The 27116-nt window shown below is 42.0% G+C and overlaps 1 protein-coding gene and 3 non-coding genes across 4 annotated transcripts in view; 1 reads left to right on the plus strand and 3 right to left on the minus strand.

Annotated features, from left to right (window-relative positions):
• The window catches only part of LOC117257646 (nucleolar protein 4-like), a 241050-nt gene extending 225003 nt beyond the window's left edge, over positions 1-16047 (minus strand). Inside the window, exon 1 of the mRNA XM_033627884.2 lies at positions 14483-16047. Coding sequence (XP_033483775.2) covers positions 14483-14920 — 438 coding nt within the window. The 5' untranslated portion in view covers positions 14921-16047. The remainder of the gene's footprint in view (positions 1-14482) is intronic.
• A 7326-nt stretch (positions 16048-23373) lies between these two features.
• Positions 23374-23446, plus strand: trnaf-gaa (transfer RNA phenylalanine (anticodon GAA)). Its single transcript has one exon. It is a non-coding gene; the product is annotated as a tRNA-Phe (tRNA).
• Positions 23447-24112: 666 nt separating this feature from the next.
• Positions 24113-24185, minus strand: trnaf-gaa (transfer RNA phenylalanine (anticodon GAA)). The gene has a single exon. It is a non-coding gene; the product is annotated as a tRNA-Phe (tRNA).
• Positions 24186-24882: 697 nt separating this feature from the next.
• Positions 24883-24955, minus strand: trnaf-gaa (transfer RNA phenylalanine (anticodon GAA)). Its single transcript has one exon. It is a non-coding gene; the product is annotated as a tRNA-Phe (tRNA).
• Positions 24956-27116: the final 2161 nt, after the last annotated feature.

Genomic DNA, 27116 nt, shown 5'->3' on the forward strand with positions numbered 1-27116 from the left:
TTTGTATGGATTTCTTCACGTCACACATCAACACAAGTTTATTGTTTTCAGGCAAAGACAAGGGAGAAGAAAAGGCTGCGGAGTGATGACAGACAAGAGACAAGAGGAATAACATCCTCTGACAAAGGAGAGGATGTATACTACCAATAATTTCTATCAAACTTGCATTTCTCCAGCAGTTTTTGACAGGTTTAAATGATGATTTACAAGCACACACTTACTGATCATTATTTAAAAAGCTCAAACTCTTAAACTTTGAGACCATAAGTGACTCATCTGAGACCACAAGGAATTGTTCTCAGGCTCATTGTAAAATCTGACTTAATGATCTCGCTGTTAAGAAGCAGAAAAATAACATTATTTCAGCCAGAATTCTTTTAAACTCTGCAACATTAGTCAAAGGTTTAAACTGTCCACTCACAGGGTCATTGAGTGCATCCCTGGTTGATTTTGAATTATGAAAAACTGCAGGAGGATGTGTTCCTTCATTTGCTGAGAAAATTCTGCTACTGCATAAGCTAAATAAACTTTTAAAATGCCCTCCTGGATCAGCTGGAAAACGCTTTGTCACAAAGCTGAAAACGGCTGTCATGAAAAGTTGACTTTTCGGATACAAATGGTTCTCACAGGACAGCCACGCTACAAATATGATGCACTGCTGCAGATTAAACTACCCAGCAGTAAAGGAGTTAAAAAGAGATTACATTAAACATTAAACAGCTACAGCAGTAAAATGCAACATACACATTAATGCAGCAGTTATATTAGTCCAAAAACATCTGATATAACAATGTCAGGGAACATTTTACTGCACTTTTAATACTGTGAGTACATTTCACTGATAACACTTAAAGTAATCTTTTAAAGAAATAACTTTCAGTGTGAGTATTTTCACAGTACTGAAAGTAAAGAAAGAAAGAACCTTCTTCCCACATTGTCATCTACAACTGCATTAGATGTAGGCTACAGATCAATGTGCTCTCATTTGTTATTTTATCTTTTTCCCACAGCATCAGGAATCATTGCCACTGATATTTACAAATGCTCCATATGACATCTGGCTCGAACATTTAACCTGCTGACAGTCATTAACGTCACTGAGCTTTATAAAGCCTGTTCTTTAGTCTAAAATTGACAGAAGTGAGGCAAAAAGAAGAAACTTGAAGGGCTGTGTGTGTTTTGTAAATCCTGCAGCAGAGCTCTTAATAGAGATGGCAGTAATGTGAACATGAGGAGCTGACAGTAAAGTATTTTATCTGCATTGTGTATTTATTTGCCAGGGTTCAGACCTTTAAGTCCACCAAATCCACCAAGTTTGGGTTGACTGATTCGTCTGACATCTGGACTTAAACAGCAATTCTTGGTTAAAATAAAAAAAACAACCAATGAGCACAGCAGGGGGACTAACGATTAGTCAGTGCCACAAGCTGGAGAAACACCACTATCAAGCTGTTGTTAAGTAGTGTCCTGGAACCAGTGAGGAGTTATAACAACAATGGCGAGTGTTGAGGACAAGACAGACGCTGCTATTGAAGCTGTTCTAAATCGACATGTCTTCCTAATATCGCCAGACATTGTACTTTGTTTTTACTTTGCTCTGTTCTTAAAACCCCGGCAAAACATGTAAGTTTGATTCAGGCAGATAAGTTGGTCTCTTGGGATTGGTTAACAGAGTGTAAAGACCAGTTCAGACCGGATTTGCGACGAGACAAGTTGAAACTTAAAACTGCTTGCAATGTGCTGGCCTGCAACATTCTGAAAACCTGCCAGTTTGCACTAAAGCGACTAGAAGAGAGGGTTTAACGTCTCCATAGCAACACCTCTTTGTACTTCCGCTCTAATTTCCAGCTTTTCAGGCTGTTTTGTAGCTAAATATAATTTAAAGTGTCTTAAAATAGAAATGGAGTTTCTATTTGCAATTTAGTGAAATGGCAAAAACAAAATGACCTGCGCTTCAAATGGACGTATTCATAATAAATACACAATAATTTGAATAACCAGCGCCAATTAATCAGTCAATAAGTGTGTGTGTGTGTGTGTTTGATGTGCGCACATGCAGCAAGCAGCAGCAGCAACCCATCGTCCAACACCATGAGGAGGGAGACTAACATACATGTCAATGCCAGTGCAGATTTAAATGAGACGGGCTTGGCCAGATGGAGGACTTTTGCCACAGCAAGCATCTGCTAACAGTTAGTAACTACATTGGCTGGCGGACTTTGCTACAAGCTGATTGGCTGCTGAAACAGGTGACATGCTTTTCATTCTAAAACCAGCCGCTGGCGACTTGACGAAGTGAATCTTCGGTCTGAACTGATAATACCGGTTAATATCAAGCAAATACATTTTATGTTTGTATTTTGTATGACTACTGTAGTGACGTGGGACTGCATGAGAAAGATACCAGATTATTTTAAGACAGGACCACATAATTATGACTACAATTAACATCTGTATTCATGTTGAATGTTTCAGTGTTGATGCTCGGGGCTAAATGTGTTAACATGATGTTTTTTCAATCTGTGACTAAAAGGGACATTCAGAGTAAAATAAAACAGTTCAATAACACTGAAAACCAAAAACCATGACAGTAGTATAGTTACCACACAGACATGGACAGTCCCACATGGGTCTGATGGTGTATGTGTCTTTGTATTTTAAATTAATAAGGGCTGTAGATCTACCTCATGGCCAGATTCTCTTCCCAGTCTTAAACCAAAGACTCCCGGCAGCTAAATGGGCGGTTGCATTACTAATTAAGCTAATTAAAAAGTGCCCTCTTGAATTAACCGAAGGATAGTTTCTCCACCACAAGCCAGTTGAGGGAACTTCCATTATGTAGCCTCGTTTTTAATAACGTCAGCTCTCTGGTAGTGACAAAAGGACAGAACTGCACCGGAGAAGATGATGAAATGTAGCACAAGTCCCAGGCTGTATATGGAAACAAAACACCAGCACTTCTCAACACACAGAGTCACTAGAATCACGCTCCCTGTGGTGGACTCCATAAAGCTTCTGTAATTTTCTAAATCAGAGTATTACCACACTTCATTTCACGGTGAGTTATCAAAGGCAAAAAGTCCAGCTGTGTTCAAACAGTCCATTTTTTAAAAGGTTTGTGTGGAGTCAGTTTTACTGGTGGTTTGATCCATCTCACCTGTTAAAGTAGCATGAAGATAAAGTACTATTGCTATGGTTACCTGTTGTGCCCTGATTTAGAACTCTAATTAAACTGGTGGCCAGAAATGTTTGCAATGTCTCATTATGAGATTTTAACAGACACCTTCAAGCCAATCAGAAACAAGGATTTTTAGTTTTTCTCAGTTCACTCTGCACTGCAGCGCTGGGGTCTCATTATAAAACAATGCATAGGATCCATACTAAAAATGGATGTGCAAACAAAAGCCAAAAACGACAATTTTTTTCAATCAGGCCTTCACCTCATTGTGTGCATTTCCAATTGCCCATCTCTAAAATGTCCGTAAGCATGGGCCAAAGTTTCTCCCATCAAGTCTGTTTTTATAGATCACAACTTTTGTGTGTTAAGTGGCGTACGCCTCTGTCAGGCCTTGTTTTGTGCATACCCAATGTTTATAAATGAGACCTCAGGTTACTGCTAAACTCTCCTGATGAGGGCTTGGTTTAGGAAAAAAGAACAGGGTTTGGCTCTAGAACCCAGTGAAGGTTGGCGTTTGTTGGACCCATCCACCACCCCTCCTGCCTACCCCAGTCGGACTTTTGCCGGCAACCAGCCGCGCATCATGCCAACATTAAAGGATGCCTTTTTTCATTGGTGTCTGATGCCGCAAGTCACTGCCCAAGCACCAGATTTCAGCGACTTATGAGTGAGACCAAGCTCTACAGTTTTGTGCAGATGGCACCCCACCTCAAAACATGCCCATGGCATTAATCAGAACACACAGCTAAACTGGACATAACACTACCATAAACAGGTACTTTTTCTGGCCATGGGGTGAAATCTGTTAAACTTCAGAAACAAAAAGGGCAGCAACTAAAGGTTATTTTAATAATTGATGAATCTGCTGATGAGTTTCTTTCTCAATTAATTAATTAATCAATCGGTTTGTCTATTAAATGTCAGAAAAGGGCATAAAATCCATGACAAGATCCTAAAGCTCAAGGTGGTCACATACTTACATACATACAAGAGCTTGTGTATGACACAGACAAGGAGTAATGAATGCAAGCAAAGGGGAGGGAATTCGCACCAGTTCTTTGTCACTTAACTCATCAATATTCCATGTCAATCTTCTGATATCGTCTCTCTGTTAGTTCTGATTACTTGCAAGCTGTCGTGTGTCTCACCTGTGTGTTTTACATTCACAAGTGCAGGCTGCAAAGTAAACCTAAGAGCCCCCAGGAGAGCAATTGTTCCTTTATGTTATACGTCCTAAACCTTTTTGTCTTCAGTTATTTCATTCCTACATACTTTCATACCTCAAGCATCAGCTGAGCAATATCATCTCTTTGTCTCACAAACACACAAACACATACACACACAACCTGTGTGCCAGTGTATAAACACAGTCACTGTCTGATCATCTGTTGCCGCAGTCAGGTCATACCTCTCTCAGCATGACGCAGACAGGAAGAAAGCAGGATGCTGATTTGAGACATAAACACCACTAAGATCTTTCAACACACACACACACAGGTGTGTACGTCTCACCTCGCTCAACAGGTAGGACATTAGACAAAGACAAGACGACAGGTTCAATCTGGGCGACGGAAAGTGAGATTGGAAAGAAATACATGACATGCCGACAGTCGCTCTGTCCTGCTGTTATTGTCATTTAGCATCATCTGATGTTTACTTCCTGTATTGCTAAAGACATAAAGACTAAACTGTTGTGTTGATAAAGTCGGATTTTGCAGGAAAGGGTGAAGAGTATGACAAGTTGCTCAATGTGTTCCTGAGCAGCTGCACCAGCGCATATGGGACTTTAAGGAGAAAGGTGGTGATATTATTTATTTTCTTATAGTTAATTAATTCAGATTAAAATACCACAGTACCAAAACCTTTGCCATAGAGCTCCACTGTTGTCCAAAAACTACTAAAACACATCAGCAAGCCACACTGTTGCACTGGCAGACATGTTACTTCACTATAAACACACACACTGTAGTTAAGTGACTCATCGCCACACACACCGTCCTGTTGACACAATTACTCACTACAGCACCAACTGTGGATCAATCCACCACCAGTGGCGTGCACAGACTTAATGAAGGGCAGAGGTGAAAAGAAAAAAAGGGCACTTTAGCACGTGTTTTGGCTCCCAAGAGGGCACTGTAGCGCGCATTTTGGTTCCCAAGAGGGCACTTTAGCGCGCATTTTGGCTCCCAGGAGGGCACTGTAGCGCACATTTTGGCTCCCAAGAGGGCACTTTAGCATGCGTTTTGGCTCCCAAGAGGGCACTTTAGCGCACGTTTTGTCTCCCAAGAGGGCACTTTAGCGCGCATTTTGGCCCCCAAGAGAGCACTTTAGCACGCGTTTTGGCTCCCAAGAGGGCACTTTAGCACGCGTTTTGGCTCCCAGGAGGGCACTTTAGCACGCATTTTGGCTCCCAAGAGGGCACTGTAGCGTGCATTTTGGCTCCCAGGAGGGCACTTTAGCATGCATTTTGGCTCCCAAGAGGGCACTGCAGCGCGCATTTTGGCTCCCAAGAGGGCACTGTAGCGCGCATTTTGGCTCCCAAGAGGGCACTGTAGCGCGCATTTTGGCTCCCAAGAGGGCACTTTAGCTCACATTTTGGCTCCCAAGAGGGCACTTTAGCGCACATTTTGTCTCCCAGGAGGGCACTGTAGCACGCATTTTGGCTCCCAAGAGGGCACTTTAGCGCGCGTTTTGTCTCCCAGGAGGGCACTGTAGCGCGCATTTTGGTTCCCAAGAGGGCACTTTAGCGCACATTTTGTCTCCCAGGAGGGCACTGTAGCATGCATTTTGGCTCCCAAGAGGGCACTTTAGCGCGCGTTTTGTCTCCCAGGAGGGCACTGTAGCGCGCATTTTGGCTCCCAAGAGGGCACTTTAGCGCGCGTTTTGTCTCCCAGGAGGGCACTGTAGCGCGCATTTTGGTTCCCAAGAGGGCACTTTGGCGCGCATTTTGGCTCCCAGGAGGGCACTGTAGCGCACATTTTGGCTCCCAAGAGGGCACTTTAGCATGCGTTTTGGCTCCCAAGAGGGCACTGCAGCGCACGTTTTGTCTCCCAGGAGGGCACTGTAGCGCACATTTTGGCTCCCAAAAGGGCAGTTTAGCATGCGTTTTGGCTCCCAAGAGGGCACTTTAGCGCGCGTTTTGGCTCCCAAGAGGGCACCTTAGCGCGCGTTTTGTCTCCCAGGAGGGCACTTTAGCACGCATTTTGGCTCCCAAGAGGGCACTTTAGCACACATTTTGGCTCCCAAGAGGGCACTGTAGCACGCATTTTGGCTCCCAGGAGGGCACTTTAGCTTGCATTTTGGCTCCCAAGAGGGCACTGCAGCGTGCATTTTGGCTCCCAAGAGGGCACTGTAGCGCGCATTTTGTCTCCCAAGAGGGCACTTTAGCGCACATTTTGTCTCCCAAGAGGGCACTTTAGCGCGCGTTTTGGCTCCCAAGAGGGCACTTTAGCGCACATTTTGTCTCCCAAGAGGGCACTTTAGCGCGCGTTTTGGCTCCCAAGAGGGCACTGTAGCGCGCGTTTTGTCTCCCAGGAGGGCACTTTAGCGCGCCTTTTTGGCTCCCAAGAGGGCACTTTAGCACGCATTTTGGCTCCCAAGAGGGCACTGTAGCGCGCATTTTGTCTCCCAGGAGGGCACTGTAGTGCACATTTTGGCTCCCAAGAGGGCACTTTAGCGCGCGTTTTGGCTCCCAGGAGGGCACTTTAGTGAGTGTTTTTCAACAATTGGGCCACGAGGAGAGGTGACTGCCCCCCCTGTCCCTCGCCCCTGTGCACATCAGTGTCCACCGCTGAAAACAGTCCCTAACAAACACAGCATTTCGTAAATACCAAACACCCCAGCTGTTTAGTGAGCCTTTTAAGAAATTAAACCATAATTAGATCTGTTTTAAAGATTGACATTTTAGGGACAAATCGGCTTGGGGTTGTGTGCCACAGACAGGAAAGGGAAGTCAGACAGTGCTGAGAGACAGACGAACACAGTGGAGATTTTAATCAATATGAAAAATACAAAATAACACCAGCCTTCTCCTTTACGTGTCTCACTCGAAAGCACTTGTAAAGTTCTATAGTTTTGGGGACTGTTGCTCACTTTCCCCAACATATGTGCATTTTGGATTTGAATAGGCGTTACAGTCATCATTAATTTTAGTCCATGGGTCATATCTATAACTGTGATCTCAAAAGGAAAAATCTGAATAGGGAAGACCATGATGAATAACTTCATGCTTCCAAATATCAATGCATGTATCACAAGAGTTTGTTCGGTCTGAACATATGGGAAAAAATAGCTTTTCTCAACTGATCATAATTAAAGAATACTGGCCTGTTTTGCTGTTGGCTGTAAAAACATCACTGATGCAAACAAACACGCCACATTGGACCTTTTAAATTTTAATATTAAATGACAGACCAGGTATGTTTTAATTTTTCAGCCAAATGTTTTGTAGACGATGTGCTCCGTCGTATGAGGTGACATGCTGTTGGCACTAAATGATCGAGTACACACATCCGATCAGAAAAGGGCAGGTGGCTACAGAACCTGTCACTGCTGACTAATATATACGCACACACACACACTCAAAGGCTTGTTATTAATATATTAATGAGGTCCTTCACTTGCCAAATGTATTCACTTAATCCCTAATCTTAAAGTCACAGTGACACAAAAGTTAAAGCGTCCTCAGCTTCAGGAATGTGATGAATTTGCATGAGAGATGGAATATGTGTAAATCCTTTAGATGTAATTGAATTGCTTAACAGTGGGTGAATCCAGCATGATAGAGAGCAGTAGGGAGAAATGGAGCTGTAGTCAGTGATGTAGCTGTAAAGGACTGTTAGCCTCCATCCTTGCCCCCTCGCATTAAAGGATCAGAGAGAGAAAAATGAGGGAGAAATTGATAAATAAGAGCACAACCTCACTTTCTAGGACATGTAAACAAAGTTTTTGCCAACTGTAATCCAAACAAACACTTCTGGCCTGTGATATTGCTTTGCTACCTGCTACAACCCACAAGCTAACAGATTAGTGTGGTTTTATTTGATGAGCTATGTTGGCTAGTCCCCCTAAAATCAAGTCACCAAGTTTAAGATGGGTCTTCAAAAATATTTTACTGTTTTACAAGAAGAGATTTTGCTACAAGAACATTCAAAAACGATTTTCTACATATATATCTGGCATAAAGCATATCAACTTTGGGACACTCAGAACTTGGCAAATATATGTATATTTTTATTTCATTTTGTCTTTAAAGCTGATTACAACTACAGAGGTAAACCAGCTGAGACAAAAGGGTCATTCCACACATGCTGATGCTGATCATCATATAATGGCGTGTAATCAAATAATAATAATCAGGGATGCAGCCTGGACACACAACTCATCATCCCTGAATAAAGGCTGGGGTCAAAACAAAGCGCTGGATTACATTTTGGAAATCAACAGTAACAAGTCTTTATAAAAACCAGTGTCTCTTTTACTCAGGACAATCCAGTGTTGCAGTATTCGAGATCGGTCTTGGTCTCGAGACCGGTCTCAAGACCACTTTTTGAAGGTCTCTGTCTCGTCTTGGACTCATCTGCATTTCTATTCTGCCTTGTCTTGGTCTGAGACCAAGAAGAACTTGGGATTTTATTTCAAGACCATAACTGCTGATATATCACTTAATTGCTTGTACAGAAACAGAGTGTTGAATAAAGATAGTTAAGGTGATTTTAGCTCCTTAGTGTTTGTTTTTATTTGTTCATCAAAAACAAAGGAAAATTCCCACAGATCCAATTTACAACTACAATGCCTTTTGCCTATTTTATCAAGACATTTCTCAGAGTACACTTATTCCTACACATATGTATACAGCTTATATGGCTATAAAAGAGGTAAATGATGAATCTTTATTTGTTTTTGTGGGCGTTTTTATGGAAATGTGGATCTTGTGGAACCATTTCAACGATGGTTTACATGTTCTTAATTTTAACGTAGTGTGTAACACAGTGTGGTACTCGCACTGGTCTAGTCTTGGTCTTGACTTGGTCTCAACCCGTCAAAGTCTTGGTCTTGTCTCGGCCTTGATACACTTTGGTCTCGGGTGAAGTGGTCTTGACTGCAACACTGGGACAATCACCACATCTTGTTATGTTACGGTGGCGTCCGCAGTCAGTTCTCACTGGAACTGTGCACTTGAAAAGGGAACTTCACTGATTTTCAACCAGCTTTGTGTCATAGTAATTTTAATAGTACATGTTAATGAACTGTGGTAAACCTCCCTCAATCTAACCAGAGTGTAGATCTCCTTGTTCCCCTCCCAGTTAAACTCTGAAGTTTTGCTAGCTCCCAAGCCTAATGCTCGAACTACAGGCTGTACTTCCAGATTTTCATATTGCCCAACCACATGCGGCCACCACGCACACAAAGAGTATAGAAGTGGATCAAGAGACACACCCGCAACCCTCCCTCTATCAAACTCAGACCAAACTCTAATCAAATGTTAAAACTAGGCAGTGCTGGTTAACTATAAACAATGTTAAATCACTACATTGCCTATTTCTTGCCTAAACTGTTTTTCAGAAACATATTTTAGTGCCCTGTTTAGCTGTAATAGCGAGAGGTTGTGAACAGGAAGTGGGTGCCATGCTGTTTCCTGCATAGCAAAAACAGAAGCTGAAAAAAACTGAGCAGCACTGATCAAATATCAACCACGTTTCTGTCACTGTGATGCCCGGTTTTCGCCTCAAATGTTTTGTGTGTCAAACGGATGAGTTCGCATTAACTTATCTACAAGCGGGAGTGTTAATTGGATGGTGCTGTGCATTCTGGTAGTTGTAGGTTTTCTACCTCTTGGGCAAAAGCAAATGCCACAGTCCCTTTTCTCTGTTCTCTCTGGTCATGTAGTGCCAATTTCAATATTTTCTAAGGTATTTTCAACTGCATACACAGCCTGGTTTAATGAAAAGATCTCTTTCCAGCTGTGAAATACTAATTTAAAAAAGTTGTCCCTATGAAACTTTTAACATCGTGATTTTCCAGACTAACCATGACTGTATTGCGGAGAAGGAAGAAACAAACATCTCTAAACCTGGACACATTAAGCACAAATTATCTGCACTGCTGGATACCTCAAGAGGGGAAGTGAGAAAATATATCTTTTGTGATTTGGGTGAACATACCTAGTAAGACTAATCTCAGTGAGGATTGGCTATAACATCCACACGCTGGAGAAGCGTCCTCATCTTTCTAATATCGGCCCAGTTATGTTTAGAAACAGCACATAGACACACACTCAGTTCAAGTTCAAGAGAAAACAGAAAGGATCCTTCTCTCGCTCCCTGCAGTCTAAACAGCCCAATCCTCAGATACTGAACAGACTCAACAGACCTGCTGCTGCCAAGACTGAGAGAGAGACACACAGAGGGATTTACTGAAGATAAACTCTGCAAGAGGATTCCAGTCCTCACTGCAATACTCCTGATGTTAATCTGAATATGAAATGATATGGGACAGGGTGAAATTAGCCAAGCGGTTACCATGCCAACCAGCACCTCAAACCCTTCTCATCTCCACAGCAATCCGGCGTTACATCGACCTGTCTGTTCAGCCATTTGAACAACCTCTGATTTGAGTGTGCACGTACAACAAAATCATTTAACACAAAGCTTTTTCGACAGACACAGTGACTGAACGGCATTCACGTTCTGTTTGAGATCACAGACTGAATCATTTCTAAATATAACACTGTGTTTTGCAATCAAAGAAATAAGCCCATTCTCTTTCCTTTCATTCATATCTTTGTGACATCCCACTCACACTGCACTCGACCGGCAACAAGTGCTCTCTCGGTTGAAAATACGACCGACAACATGTAGGCCTGGTCTGCTCCCGACCACTCGCACAAACACAAAGAAAGAAAAATGAAGAGTAAAGTGTGACTGAGGTAAGATCCCTCCTCACAACATCGTCTGTGTAACAGCTACAGTCATTTTTCGAACTCATAACTGAAATACAAATGATCCTGCTCCTCCTGTGGGAACAGACGTCAGACCACTGACCAGACAAAACACATTTACAGGCCTTTCTCTGTCTTTCTGAACAACTGAATGAATACAGAGGACAACACAGTGAGCAACAGGTACGCTGTGATTCCAGTTGTACCACCATCAACACCACTTTACCTTCACATCAGTGGACACACAACAATCAGCAATCAGTATTGATCACTGGTGCTGTAATTTGTGCAGAAAGGAGGTGATTATAAAAATATTGATGAAAAGGTGGATGATGAGAGACATGGGCAACAAGGACTGTAAACTTTTTCTTTAGTCATGACATCCACTCTAGGGCTGCAATTATGGAATATTTTCTACATTTTCTTGATTGTTTGGTCTATAAATTGTCAGAATACGAGGAAAAATCTATCACAAATTGTCTGTTTTCTCCAGTCGACAGTCCATAACTCAAAGACGTTGAATTTACAAAATACAGAAAACAAAAGCAAGTAACTCCTCACATTAAAAGCATGAACGAGCAACTGATAATAAAAACTGAATTACTGATTTTCTTTTCATCCATTAAGTCAATTCCGTTTTAAGGTAATTTTGACTACAATCTCCTTACTTTACGGCAAACTACAAAGCCTAATTTATGATAGGGTGCTTGACACTTTTGATGAGTGTCACTCCACAGGAATGATGTATTTTCCACAGAAAAATGTGTTGCTCCACACTTTTCTGTCATGTGACGCACCTGGCGAATTTTGTTACATCACAGACATTATTTGGGTAAGGTTATGAGTTGGTGCTTTTAATGATGACATCTGTTTTTGGATGCAACCTTTACAAATAGACTCAAACAAACCACAAAATGTTCATTGTTCATTTTGCTTCAGTGAATAACTAAGTGATGTTACACAATGGTAATCAAGCCAGCATCAAATTCAAGAAACATCTGACAGTAAGAAAACTTCTACACCTGTGTGTGTGTACAATATCCATCATTATATGACTGCAGTTCGCTCGACTTATTATCATCACACCTAACAACTCTTGGTTAAACTGAGCTTATTCAGGACTAAGGATGTTAACGGTTAACCATTAATCTGTTCCACACCGACATGCACAACCAGTCAAAAATATTCTCTGCAATTAACCGCAGAGAATATTTTTGACTCCTTATTCATTTAGCTACTCTTCAGTTTCCTGCACTGCGCACCAAATGGGTCTGGTGGGAGCTAGCTAGCAGTGCTGCTCATTCATTGATTACAGCTAGTAACGCCATCCAGAACCAACAGTGTTGCATTGTACCCACCTTCTAGTCTCCCTCCCAGGTTGCCCTGCTGAGTAAGCAGCTCAATTTTGAGCCATAAACCCCCTTTAGCATTATCAGCTATAGGTATTAACACTATTAGCTCTGTTAGCACCATTAGCTGTGTCAGCTAGTTGTACTAACATAGTTAACAATGCTAAAGGGGTTTTGTCACTCAAAATGAATCTATTTATTCACTGGGGCAACCTGGGGGTAGACCAGAGGGTGGCCACCATGTTTCCACAGCAACGTTACTAGCGGTAAATGCCAAATGAGTGGCTGCAAGCTAGCTCCCTCCCAAATGCAGAGTGGCCAAAGCTAAAGTTAGCTAACCAGTGGAGCCGGAGAGTGGATAGTGGGCATTATGTTTCTGCCTGTTAACACGGCTGGTTGCCTATCTGACAGTAAAACCAACAGAAAATTAAATAAAAGGCAAAACATGATTATCACAAAACATTAAAATTTTACCACCTCTAAACTGACAGCGCTTTGAAATGTAGCGCTAAAGCTCATTGAGTCACTGGAGTGCTGGACTGAAAAGAAAGGCCTCTTGTATTTTACATCATTTTAGCTTTTTTTTTCCTCAAAAATTAAACAGTTACCCGTTAATGGGTGTCAGGCTATGACAGTGAGATCCCTATTCAGGACATCCAGATTCATTTTATATTAGTCTTCAGGGAACGACTTTTAAATACAGTACATGAATGCAACACGACGTCAAAGCTCTGGATGGATACACACAAACACCTTTTCAGTTTATCACATCAAGCACCTCCCTTAACTTCTCAACCCAGGAACAGAGCAAAAATAAATCTCAATATCAAACCTTTTCTCAAGTTAGATCAAGTTAACAACTGGACCTTAACTGTTTAAAAACAGATTAAAGAAATTATCAAAATAAGGACTGTAGAATGCAGGAGTACTAAGAAGAATGCAAGGAACAAACTAGTACAAAATATAGCACTGGGAAGAGAGAGGTGTTAATTAAAACTGTTGTGTCTGTTTAGTCATATCTGGATTCTCATACTACAGTCTCACTAAATAAACAAGAAAGCATTTTAATCAGCTTTTAACTGGAGTTGAAGTTTTGTATTTGAGTTTATTTTATTTTCTTCTCTTGAACATAAACATTTCAAACTGGAGGGCAAAAGTTAAGTCTGACAGATAAGATGGAAATGTGCACATTCAGTGATGCCCCTCATTACTGCTAGAAAAAAATATGTCAGTTAATCATTTGGCAGAAAAATAATCCACTTGTGATACCCCAGTAGTCAAACTGGACTCAAGAGACAAAAAACATGCTTCTCTGATGTACTACAACTAAATCAAATGCCTGAATGACTTACAACTGTCATCACTGTTTCACGTCATAGCTGTCATAACAAAAGCACCATTTTTAGTCATTTGTAGATATTTTTAAGAGCTACAGGTCACAAACTGAAACGCCAGTAGTTGTTTCCTTTTTTTGGTTTCACCTCATTTTAAAAACAATGTTGTTGGTTTGCAGTCCCACAAATGTATTTGAAGACATCACTTTGGGTTCTTAGGAACTGTGTTAGGCACCTGCCATTATTTCTTTTGAAAGCAAAGTAAATAAATGAGTTTATAATCAGAAGAGTCAGTTTCTTTTACCATCATTGAGTACATCATTGTGAGCATGTTTCCCAGTATAGCTATTGTCTGTCACTCATCTGGGACAGGCTGTGACATTAAAGATTGTGGGTTTAAAAATAATAATAAAGTACCAATGCAAAGCCACGAACAGGCTCAGCCCTGTATTGGAACAGGTGTTTGCTGAAGCCATGGCACAGAGCCAGGGAAAGTTACGTTGTATAGCTTCAGGCTACACACACACACACACACACACACACACACACACACACACACCTTATTTCTTTAGGCAAATAAGGGTAGCCCAATGGTGACGGACAGCACGCATCATGAAAACGGGACACACATGCACGCACGCACACACACGCAGCCCAGAGTGAAAGAGGAAGACGCACTAACCGTCGCCTTGATGGGGACATAAAGCACCGGTCTCTCCGATGAGCCGTGCTTGCCGTCCTGCAGCGTCCCGACCTGGAAGCCCTTGGACTTGACCCAGAATTTAAATTTGGCGTTGATGTGGTTGTTGCCTTTCTCGTGCAGGAACACTCCGTTGCTGTTCTCCTCGTCCCCCTGGATCAGCGTCTGGAGGATTTTGTTGTATTTACGCCGGGTCACGGTCTTGGTCTTGCCGGAGTCCCCGTACGTCCGCAGGCACCAGTCCTGAAATTCACCGAACATCTCCGCCCCTCCGCCCGCCGCCTCGGACGCCGGAGCGCCGCTGCTGGGACTCCGGCTCCTCGGTTGGTTCTGTTGGTGGTGGTGGTGGTGGTGGTAGGTGCTGGTGGAGGAGGAGGTAGTCACCGTGTCCGCCACACTGCTGGCTTTTCTCGTTGTCATGATAAAACGAGGCGCACTTTGTTTTAAGAGAAAGAGTCCTTTAACAAACCCACTTTGTGATCAGATGTGGGGTCGTTTTGGCTGCACAACGTCGCCGGAACCACAGCACCAACGGTGACTTTCTGCCTCTTCACCAGGGGGCGAAATCAGTCCAAACCTGCCAATCTGGTGCAAATAAATCAAACAAAATCTTCCAGTTTCCTCTTCGACCACTTCAGTCCTTTAAATCGTCTCCATTTCCACCAGAAAAACACAATCCAGCCTCAAAGTCCCGTCCGTTTGTAAATTAACGTCTCAAAATGAGCCGTTTGGATATCCACCTCCTCTTCTCGGCTGTTACGCACCAACGGATAGCTGCGTGCGAGGAGACCGAAAGAAGAAAAGAATACGCGCTCACTGGAGATGCCAAAACGGCCCGATTTAACTCCAAAACCAGCCCCTGTTTGGATGCAATTTCGCCAGGAACAATGAGACACGAGCAAGGGACCTGGAGGCAGGAAGGGAGGGGGCACGGACCGGCCGGACGGGCGGTGCAGATTGGAGCGGTATGCCCTCTTCAGACACACCTGTTAGAAGCGTGGGTCGGTCGGCCTGTCCCGTGGGGGATGTCAGTCACCGCCTCCCCTCTTCTACCACCTCCTCTTCCTCCTCAGAGACAGAGAGAGAAAGAGAGGGGATGCACGATTGGCTATCTGTCTTTAAACACAAGATATTTCCGATTTTAACAGACGGGGTCCTCCTGGTTTGGCTGCTCCATCACGGTTGCACCGAAGGAGCGCACGGTTTGCAAAAAGAAACACGTCCTCAATTTTTGCTCCTCAAAATGTGCCTAATAAGATCGATATTTTATGAAAAATATTCACAATATTCCTCCGTCCGTTTTGCCACCTTCTCTCTTCCTCCTCTCTCTGATGGGAGACAACCGGACACCTGTTTGAATCCGGTTTGTCTTTCCTCTCTCTTGCACCCTTAAAGCGCAACGCTACGCCTCATTTCCTCCTTCCTCAAATACACAATAAGGTCCTGGTGATAATAGCTCTCCTTCCCAGCAGCAGCTGGAGTCCTAAATACATAAATACACCGCTGCGACACACCACCAGTCCAGTCTGTTAACCCGGGCTGAGTCAACGGGACATGCACGCTGCAGCTCGAGCTCAAAAAGCAGGAAGTGTCCAAAAATGACCAAAGCGCACTCTGTGTCTACCACACGGTCCCGCAGATGTCAAAAGGGGGTGTAACACAGTCTGAAGCGAGGACATGTGAGAATACATCTCCAAAATTATCACGAATCTGCACGGAGAGCTTGTAGTAAAAAGGAAAGAAACAAACACGTGGAGATTCAATAAGTTGGGATGATTGTTTTGTGACCTGCAGAAGGTCTGAAAAATCTATTTTTATCACATTTTACAGAAAAATATGTGATCGGCCTCATTTGTTTCAGTTCATTCACACATTTAGTCGATTTAAAATTACTTTAATTTAGCTGACCTGGTGCAGCACAGATACTGAGAGAAGCTGATAAAAAAATAAGTATGGTTAAATTAGGTAATTTGGACAAATAAGGTTTTAGATCCTGGGCTCTTTAAATGTTAGCAGCCAAAAACCTTCTTGCACTGTAACTACAAATGTCATTCACACAATCATTTTGACTGGTCTGAAATAACTAGGATGCACAGAGTAGTCAAACAAAACACTGGTCCAAGAACTCACAAGGCCATGTGGCATGTTGATTTTCTCTGATAGTAACAGAGTTTCCCACATTTTCATGGACAAAATTCCAAAACTTTTCCATGACTTTTAAAGGAGCAATTAAACAATTTCATTTCATAAAAGCTTGCATGTCACTGTGTCTGCTGCACTGGTTGCACACATGCAAGAGTGTCTCACTGTCCATAACAAACGCCGCCACACTTCACCAAGGTGCCACGCATGCTGAAAGAGCACCAAGACAACTGTCCCTTCCCTACAGTCAAGTATAGTGGTGGCAGCATCATGGTTTGGGGCTGCATGAGTGCTGCCGGCTCTGGGGAGCTCGGTTCATTTAGGGAAACATGAATTCCAAGCAGAGCATGATCGCCCCTCTTCAGAAACTGAGCTGCAATGCGGTTTTCCAACATGATAATGACCCAAAACACACCTAGTAGATGACAACTGCCTTGCTGAGGAAGCTGAAGGTGAAGGTGATGGACTGGCCAAGTATGTATCCAGCCCTAAACTCACCTGTGCACCTGTGGGCCATCCTCAAGCTGAAGGTGGGGTAGCGCAAGGTGTCTTCACATCCATCTGCTCCATGATGTCATCATGGAGGAGTGGGAGAGGATTCCTGAAGCAACCTGTGAGCTCTGGTGAATTCCATGCCCAAAAGGGTTAAGGCAGTGCTAGATAATAATGGTTGGCACACAAAATATTGACACTTTAGGCACAATTTGGACATGTTCACTGTGCGGTGTACTCACTTATGTTGCCAGCTGTTTAGATGTTGATGGCTGTGTTTTGAGTAATTTTCAGAGGAAGGTAAATCTATACTACTATACAAGCTGTACACTGACTACTTTAAGTTATATCAAAGTGTCATTTCTATAGTGTTGTCCCATGACAAGATATAATAAAATATTTGCAAAAATGGGAGGGGTGTACTCACTTATGTGAGATACTGTATATATGTATATATGTATATATATATATATATATATATATACACACATATGTTACGTCAAAGGCTACTGGCTAACTCACATTCCAGGTCTTCCATGACCGTAGGAACCCTGTAGCAAAGGTCCAAAGTTTCTAAATTATTTTACTTGGCAACATATTTTCTTTATATAAGTATAGCAGAGATCCATGGCAAGGTCTAAAAGTAACACTTGAGGTAGTCTTAAGAGTTTTAGGTGGTTTTCTTGGTTCCAAAATCTGTCCCAAAGTACCTGACTTCACCCGAATGTATGAAGGCAGCCTGACTTCTGTTTGCTTGTCTTTACAGGTCTCTCTTGCATCAGACAGCTGCTGCTATCATCCTCACTGAGACCAAGACAGTGGATCAAATCAGCCAAGTTCTCAAATACTATTTTTGGTTTACAAAATATATAAATTTCCGATCGTGTGCTACATCAGGCATTTAAGGCTTCTGACTGTCCCCTGGGTCAAAACTAGAGAAACAGTGTTCAGTTTCTGTGCAACAAATTCCAAGAAAACTTTCCTGTTTGCCTTTTACTAAACTAAATCTGGGGCTATTTATTAAAGTCTCAAGCAGCACAGTATTTGTTTATTCTTCTGTTTATTCTGTTTAATTCCATTTTCATCTCTTTGTTATCACTTTTAAATCTTAATCTGTGTCTTTTGCCATTTAATGTTTTATGCTAAATGCTTTGAATACATTAAACCTGCCTTCCTTATTTTTCTCAAACAAAAGCATCCCTCTGCAGCCCATTATATCCGATTTTATTTTGTTGATTAACACATTAGAAATTTCAGTAATGACGACATTTAATGGGAGGTTTTATCCTAAAGTGCCTCAAAGCATAATGAGGCCAAGCATTTTAAGAGTCACACTTATAATATTTGCAGCGTCTTTGCCCTGCTCTACCTAAAATGTTATACATACAGTACATGGGCTCAATTCAGCCCAGTCGCCCGAAGGAAAAGTTGGCAGTGTACATTCCTGCAGTCCATGAATGTGTTACATTTGCACGTTTCACAAATATCACATGAGCGTTTATGAAGTGATGTAGTAAATGATCTGACTTTGTCATCAGGAGGTGGAGGGGATGGTGGATGGCTTGTCACCTAGACCAGTGGTTCCCAACTGGTGGGTCGGGGTCCATAGATGGGTCCTAGGTCCATTCTGAGTGGACTGCAAGTGACTTGCAAACGTGTCAAGTTTGTTAAAAACACACTTCATTTTGAAGTACAATGAAGTTCCCACACAGAGCTTTTATTGTGAAGTGTCATTTCCTGCTGTAGTGTGAGTGACGAACAGACAGCTATTTGATAGACAGCAAGCTAATGTGACGACATGGCCAACCACAAGTATGAAACTGAATGTATTAAACTGTGGACCTTGAACTAATGACTAAGGAGAAATCTGGACCCTGTGGATGGACCAGTCGGGAACCAGCGACCTAGACAAGATGCCTGCCAAGCTGCATAGCACTGCTCAAAAACAGCTGACAAAACCCACTGTGTTTCAAGCAGCTTTTAGGTTACAAATGTGGGTGTTTTGTAGCAACCAATCAGTGTTTTTCAGCAGATTTTTAGGCTACAAACATGAGTGTTTTTGTAGTGACCAGTCTGTGTTTCTTCAGCGAATTTGTAGGCTACAAACATGGGTGTTTTGTAGCAACCAATCTGCATTTTTTCAGCAGATATTTAGGCTACAAACATGGGTGTTTTGTAGCAACCAATATGTGTTTTTCCAGCTGATGTTTAGGCTACAAATGTGGGCGTTTTGTAGCAACCAATCTGTGTTTGTTTCTGGCTGATTTTTAGGCTACAAACATGAGTGTTTTGTAGGAACCAATCTGTGTTTCTCCAGCTGATTTTTAGGCTACAAACATGGGTGTTTTGGAGCAACCAATCTGTGTTTTTCCAGCTGATTTTTAGGCTACAAACATGGGTGTTTTGTAGCTACCAATCTGGATTTCCAGTGGATCTTTAGGCTACAAACATGGGTGTTTTGTAGCAACCAATCTGTGTTTTTCCAGCTGATTTTTAGGCTACAAACATAGGTGTTTTGTAGCAACCAATCTGTGTTTTTCCAGCTGATTTTTAGGCTACAAACATGGGTGTTTTGTAGCTACCAATCTGTATTTCCAGTGGATTTTTAGGCTACAAACATGGGTGTTTTGGAGCAACCAATATGTGTTTTTTCAGCTGATTTTTTAGGCTAAAAACATGGGTGTTATGAAGCTCCTAATCTGTGTTTTTACAGTGGACTTTTAGGCTACAAACATGGGTGTCTGTAGCTACATTTTAGGCTACAAATATGGGTGTTTTGTAGCAACCCGTCCGCAGGGGTAGTGCCATCAAAATTGTTCATTTTTTACAGAGACATCACAGCGTTTTCTGCCAGCATTGTGCCAGCATTTCAAGCCAAAACATGATTTTTTACTGACCATAAATAAATGATTTTTGTGCCTAAACCCAACCACACATTAACCACAGCCTTGTTGAAACGTTCAACATATCCACTACATAATTAATGGCAAGCAAATGTAATGTATTCATGGTTTGCAGAACTGTACAAAGCTAACATTTTTTCTGGTGACTGAGTTGTGCATCTTATCACTGTTCTGGGTTTCAAGTTTGTAGTAAATCATTTGTAATGAAAGATGAGAACTGATCCTCTGATTCTGGGATCTAGACTAGTCAAAAATAGGGATGTCACTATTTCACTATTAACCGCGATTTTAAACGCCACGGTTAATTATTCGTAAAGATTCCTCAACACCGTCACTCTCCAAAGATTATGCCGGGACGCGGAACCATATACAGTAGGCAGATCAGCGCCACTCGCAGTCGCACGGAACGAAAACAAAGTTACACAAGCAGTACAGCTGAATAGGCGTCTCCGAGTGAGGAAGTATGCATGAAGACTTATTCCCCCCCAAAAAACGGATAAAGTCAGCCGTGTGGGATAATTTTGGCTATCGCAAAATGACCAAGGGGTCATTATTGACGACGGCTTTTCAGTTTGTAAAACATGTCGCAAAAAAGTCGCGGCCAAAGGATCAAACACGAGCAACATGATACAACACCTGCGGGACAACCACCCGGCTTTACATGCGCAAGTAAAGGTAAATGCACAATAACTGGGTTAAAAAACATCAATCTCAATTTATCTATTGTAAGATTGAATTAAAAATTATATGTTAGCGTGTCATTTGCAATTAATGGCGTAGTGGTATGATACGAGTTGGGCTTACAGTGCAACGTGACAAGCTAAGGCATGTCTCAAAAACATTTTTGATGGATAGTTTTGCAGTTTGTGTGCACACAGCGTGAGGTCAAATCATTTTTTTAGTCGTCAGACTGTTTCAGTGTCAGTGTGCAATGTGGAAGATATACATAATGTCTTCTCAAGGTCCTCAGTCAGTGAACATTTAGCATTAGTATTACCTCCTTTTGCTTCCTCCCATCTGTGTTGAGTAAATGTTGGACTTGTCCTTCCAGCACTATGTCTGTTTCATTTATTATTAACACTGCACGAGATATGCTCTCAATTTATTTGTGTACTTGTAATTTAAAGAGAACAAAAAGACACGCACATCCTAGAAAAAACTTGACTAGGTGCTGGACCAGGACCACAAAGAGGCATGTAGTAAAGTGAGTCTGCACACTAGATACTGCTCCAAAGATTTATGTGAATATCACCACATGTAACGTTTCGGGCCCAGGCCCTTCATCAGACATGAAATTGTAATTTAAACAAAAAATAAACCTTTGTTGCTATATTATTTTTGTTATGTTGGCATGGAAATAAATGAAACTTAAAGATCTATGCGTTCATGTGATTTTACACATTTATAGTGTGAAATTAATTAATGCATAATAATCGTGATAATTGTAAAACCATGATTATTTCTCTGACAATAATCGTACCAAGAAAATCTATAATTGTGACATCCCTAGTCAAAAACATATTGCACTGCAGAGTGAGAAGTGAGACTATTCAGGTATTTCTCCTGCCTTTTTTTAGGTGAAATGTTTTGGTTTCTTATCTCCACTTTGTCAGTCTATATTTTCTTCTTTACTTGTTTTTATCCCCTCGTGTTTTGAGCAAAAAACTAACCCACCAAATACTATACTAGGATAGATGATCAGATTAAAGCAACACTTTTTCGAGGATGTTTTCCAGCTGAGGTGTCTAACCGACATCTGCCCTCCATCCGACAGTCAGATGCAACCCTGAAATCACTGGAGCAAGGCGAGATACAAACAGGCCAGTAACCCACTGTAGAAACAGCTCCAGCGCTCACATCAAAATAAGGAAGCTGGCACTAAACCAGGTTTCTGAAAACACTCCCCCAACACAGCATCCTCTACCAGCCGGAAAGAGGAACACCACTCTGTTGAACTGACAGTTCACATCATGCTCCTTGAGCTGGCTTGTTCAGCCTGATACTTATTTATGGAGAGAAGTTTATTCTCCTATGAATTCACAGCAAACATTCTCAAAAGAATCAGAAGGTGAACGGAAGTTAAAGGGACAGTTCACCCCAAAATCAAAAATACATATTTTTCCTCTTACCTGCAGTGCTATATATATAGATCTAGTTTGTTTTGGTGTGATTTACCGAGTGTTGGAGATATTGGCTGCAGAGATGTCTGCCGTCTCTCCTCTCTGATATAATGGAACTAGATGGCTTGTGGTGCTCAAAGTGCCCAAAAATTCATTTGAAAAACAGCAATGTTTCTCTTTCGAGAAATCATGACCTGGTTACTCGAATTCATCCTTCATATTTCTGTAAAGTTTTTTTTTTTTTTCAACAAGTGACCTGTAAAAATCGTTGGTGTTAAACACCCTGATCCATCTAACTCATTTTCTAATTTTCTGCAAGAGAGCAATTTCAAAGGCTCGAGTCATTTCACAGAGTCCTCTCTATCCTTCACAGGGAGAGTTGGAGGCTCTCCTGTCTGAACGGCAACGCTTTCATGTCTCATGCAATTAAACTATTAAATTCTCATAATGAGTCAGCTGATGGTGAGTCTCGCATATAATGATGGTGTGTGATGAAGGCGATGGTGTTTTAACCACTGACCAGGGGAAACTGATGTGTGAAGTCTGTGTGTTCTGTTTCACTTGGCTGCAAGACAAAATCAACTGTATCAATTGTGTCATGCATTTTACATGTGAATTTGTGCTCAGTGTATATCTCTGTATCTGTGTGTGTGTGTGTGTGTGTGTGTGTGTGTATGTCCATGTGTGTTCAGTAACCTTGATTCTGTGCAGGTAGATGGGGGCGATACAATAGCTTCTATGGGATCTTCTTCCAGAGCAGGATGGATGCAGGCAAATGTGGAAGGAATAAAACAATAACAACTATTATTCCTCAGTCAGACTTGTCTGATTCAGACAGTCTGTTGCATAAATGATAAAAAATGACTGACTCAGAATCAACAAAGTCAGTCACCATAAGTCTGAATCAAAACTGGCAAAGAGCCACAGGACTTGTTATAGTGCCATGTTTGAGTTCAGACATTTGGTAAATCTTACCTTTGTTGAAAATTAATTGATTTAAAAACTCTTAAATGAGCGATATATGACATTCAGAACATTAATATACCTGTAGCAGCAAACTACTATTGCCCATGCTGGCAGCAGTGTGTCGTCTTTGTCTTCTCACTCTGTCTGAACTGAGCTGACAGTGAAAAGCGGTCAGCTGTGAGAATATAAAGTCACAGATCAGATCCTATCCACACACACTGAACTTTGACCTCTTTTGACATCGAGCAGAGCCGAAATAGCTCAGTTGGGAGAGCGTTAGACTGAAGATCTAAAGGTCCCTGGTTCGATCCCGGGTTTCGGCAGCTTGTGAGCTCTGTTTTAAATGAAGATACCCTACATAGGGAACACTACTATCTCAGCTACCCAGAGAATGAAATCACACCATCTCTGTGGTTTGTTGTGGTAGCCAGTCCAGCTGCTAGTACATGTCGGTGCACTAACAAGCAGTTGCTGCTGATGTTAGGACAGCATCTTCCCAGAAGCATGGCAACCACCCTCCGATTTCCCATCAGGCTAGCTGTGAGTCTGATTGTATTGAACATGAATAACCCATTTATAAGGCTCTAGATTATGATTCTATTCAGGATATGGTGTTTACATGAGCACAGAGAAATGGGGTTATTCGTATTCCCTGTATACATCCAAGTTTTTTCATCAGGACCCTAGCTAGCATATTCAGGTTTCTCATAAACAGACTTTGGTGTTTACATACTCAAACATAAATGGGTTATTCATCTAAACACCCTCAATGTTAGCACAGTTAATTTAAGTGCCATGTAGTTTGAGTTAGCACCAATATCAGCGGTAACCGTTGTATGAGTGAGCACTTGTTAGTGCACTAACATGCAGTAGCAGCCAGACAGGCTAACACATCAAATCACAGAGGAGGCGTGACTGCATTCTCTGCATGGTGGAGATAGTAGCATTACCCATGAAGGGTTTCTCCATGAAAAGCAGGCCTCACCCGCTGCCGAAACCCGGGATTGAACCAGGGACCTTTAGATCTTCAGTCTAACGCTCTCCCAACTGAGCTATTTCGGCCCTGGTGACATGAAAAGAGGTCAAAGTTCACTGTGTGAAGATAGGATCTAATCTGTGACTTTATATTCTCACAGCTGACCGCTTTTCACTGTCAGCTCAGTTCAGACAGAGTGAGAAGACAAAGACGACACACTGCTGCCAGTGCATGTTAGTGCACTAACAAGCGCTCTGCACTGCATCCATACAGCGGTTACTGCTGATATTGAGACAGCATCCTCCCGGCAGCGTAGCAACCACTCACTGTTTCCCCATCAGGTTAGCTATGTGTGTGATTACATGGACATGGATAACCTGTTTATGAGGCTCTAGATTATGATCATATTCAGGATATGGTGTTTACATGAGCATCTAGCATGAGCACAGAGAAATCAGGTTATTCACATTCCCTGTATACATGTGTTACATGTACAGTGTTTTCAGGGGACCCCAGCTAGCATATTCACGTTTCTCATAAACAGAATTCGGTGTTTATATACTCAAACATAAATGGGTTATTATTGGCCATGTAAACGCTCTTAATATTAGCACCATTAGCAGTTCCAAAATCAACGGAAACTGCTGTACAAGTGCGGTGCAGAAGCAGCCAGACTGGCTACCACGACAAACCACAGAGGATGCGTGACTACATTCTCTGCTTAGTAGAGAGAGTAGCATTACCCATGAAGGGTTTCCTCTATGAAAAACAGAGCTGACCTGCTGCCGAAACCCGGGATCAAACCAGGGACCTTTAGATCTTCAGTCTAACGCTCTCCCAACTGAGCTATTTCGGCCCTGGAAATGTAAAAAGAGGTCAAAGTTCAGTGTTCATTGTCATTCTTTCAAACTTTACCTTTTTGAATTGCCATTACTTTGATTAAAATGTCAAAACAAGATGGCCTTTTAAACACTTTAAACACACACACACCTGTCAAACATCAAATTCTATCCTCTATGTACTGCACACTTAGCCATTTTAGACGATGTTATTCTATTTACTATGAAATAAGTTCTATGCAACAGGTAATGTTTGACATCTAAAACCAGACTGACTTCAAAGTCTTAGTGTAGCTCTGTCTTCATGCAACGGGCTTCTAGTGTTTCCAAACTACACAACTGAAGAAGCCACAAGCATGAAGTTCCAACATCCAGTGTGAACTGAACACAGCATACATCTACTTGTAGTTAATGATCTGTGACCAGAAGAAAGATGAAAACAATGTCCCACACACAGCGGGTGTAAAAAGTGATTCTCTAAAAACATGTTATGACATGTTTGTTACTGGTAATTTTACCACATGGAGGCCAAACAAAGACAAACAAGCTCCCTGTGTTGAACTGACAAACATCACTGCGTGTCAACACTGTATTAATACACAGTGACAACCACCTGAAACAGTCTGTTCCGTTTGTCTCCTCTTATCAGACTGAATATCACAGTGAGTGTTAAGCTGCAGAGTTATTCTCACTGTTGCTCAATCAGCAGCCCTGAACTGTAGGAACAGTTGAAAAAAGGAGACACTGCTGGTTTTGTGAGGCTATTGGTAGCACAAAATAAAAAACTGTTATAACTGTTAATGTCCCAGTCCTTGGTTGGCAAAATTATTAGAATTATGCAGCTGAACCCGCTGTACTCTTCTGATAATGCCGTTATGTCTGAATCATCTTTGTAACAAAAAGAAATAAAGTTAGAAGGTGACTTTTAAAAGTAGAATATAATAAAAAAAAGCTGTACACCAAAGTGTCAAGAACACTTTTTCTGTATAAGTCAAAGATTCTGCCAACCTTTGACCAAGTGGTTAGGATTTAAATGATTCTCATGAGCCTCAGTACCTTGAGTCTTGCCTTTTAAATAAAGTGCATGGTGAGTACTGGTTATATAAGACTGAAATAGAACTAAGATTAGAGGCATTCATACCAACAAATTCTCAGTCCAACATCATCACATATCAGTGTTTGGTCATGGACTTTCCATGTCCAGATACAGCATGCAAGGTACCCTGGCTGTGTTGGTTGTTGACGTTCTGGGACACCGTGTCAACTTCTGCTTGTTCCATACATTGTCTTCTTTCAAAATACACTTCTGTTTTCACAGGACATTTACCGTTTACATACAGTCTCTTTCAAAATAAATGCACGTGGTTACGTTTTGCCAACACACACGTGGCTGGGTTTAGGAAAAAAGAACACAATCTTACAGGAAGCAAACATCACCCGCCCGGGATAAGGGTTGGTGCCATCAAGTACCCCTCCCAACCGAGCGTGGTCTCACTCAAAGTCGTTGAAATCCGGCGCTTGGGCAGTGACTTGCCGTGTCAGAAACCAATGAAGAAAGGCGTCCTTTAATGTCGGCATGATACACGGCCGGTTGCCATTATAGTTTAACGGCCCGGCAGCATCAGGGGAAACGCAGAGGGACAAGGACAAAAGTTAAGGTGGCGAAAGTCCAACTAGGGCGGGCGGAAGGGGTGGTGGTTGGGTCAGACAAACACCAACTTTCATTCAAGAGAGCGATGTTCCAGCCTGTAAGATTCTAAAGCCAAACCCTAACCCTTTTTTCCTAAACCCAACATGTGCATTTGTTGTTGAAGGAAAAAAAATGTCAATTTGCAGTGTTGTACCGACGTAGTGCTTTTATTTTGAAAGAGACTGTATGTAAACGGTAAATTTCCTGTGAAAACAGAAGTGTATTTTGAAAGAAGACAATACAAGTAACAGGCTGAAGTTGCCATGGTGTCCCAGAATGTCAACAACCAACACACCCAGGGCAACGTCGTATGTGGACGTGGAAAGTCCATGACCAAACGCCGATATGTGACGAGGTCAGAGTGAGAATGTGTTGCCCGGCCGCCCTACTTTTTGCCACCTTAACTTTTGTTTTTTCCCTGCTACGTTTCCCCTGATGCCGCCAGCCAACATTAAACTATAACGATGACCGGCTGCATATCATGCTGC

This window comes from Epinephelus lanceolatus, chromosome 8, assembly GCF_041903045.1.
Source record: "Epinephelus lanceolatus isolate andai-2023 chromosome 8, ASM4190304v1, whole genome shotgun sequence".
In the NCBI taxonomy this organism is placed as follows: Eukaryota; Metazoa; Chordata; class Actinopteri; order Perciformes; family Serranidae; genus Epinephelus; species Epinephelus lanceolatus.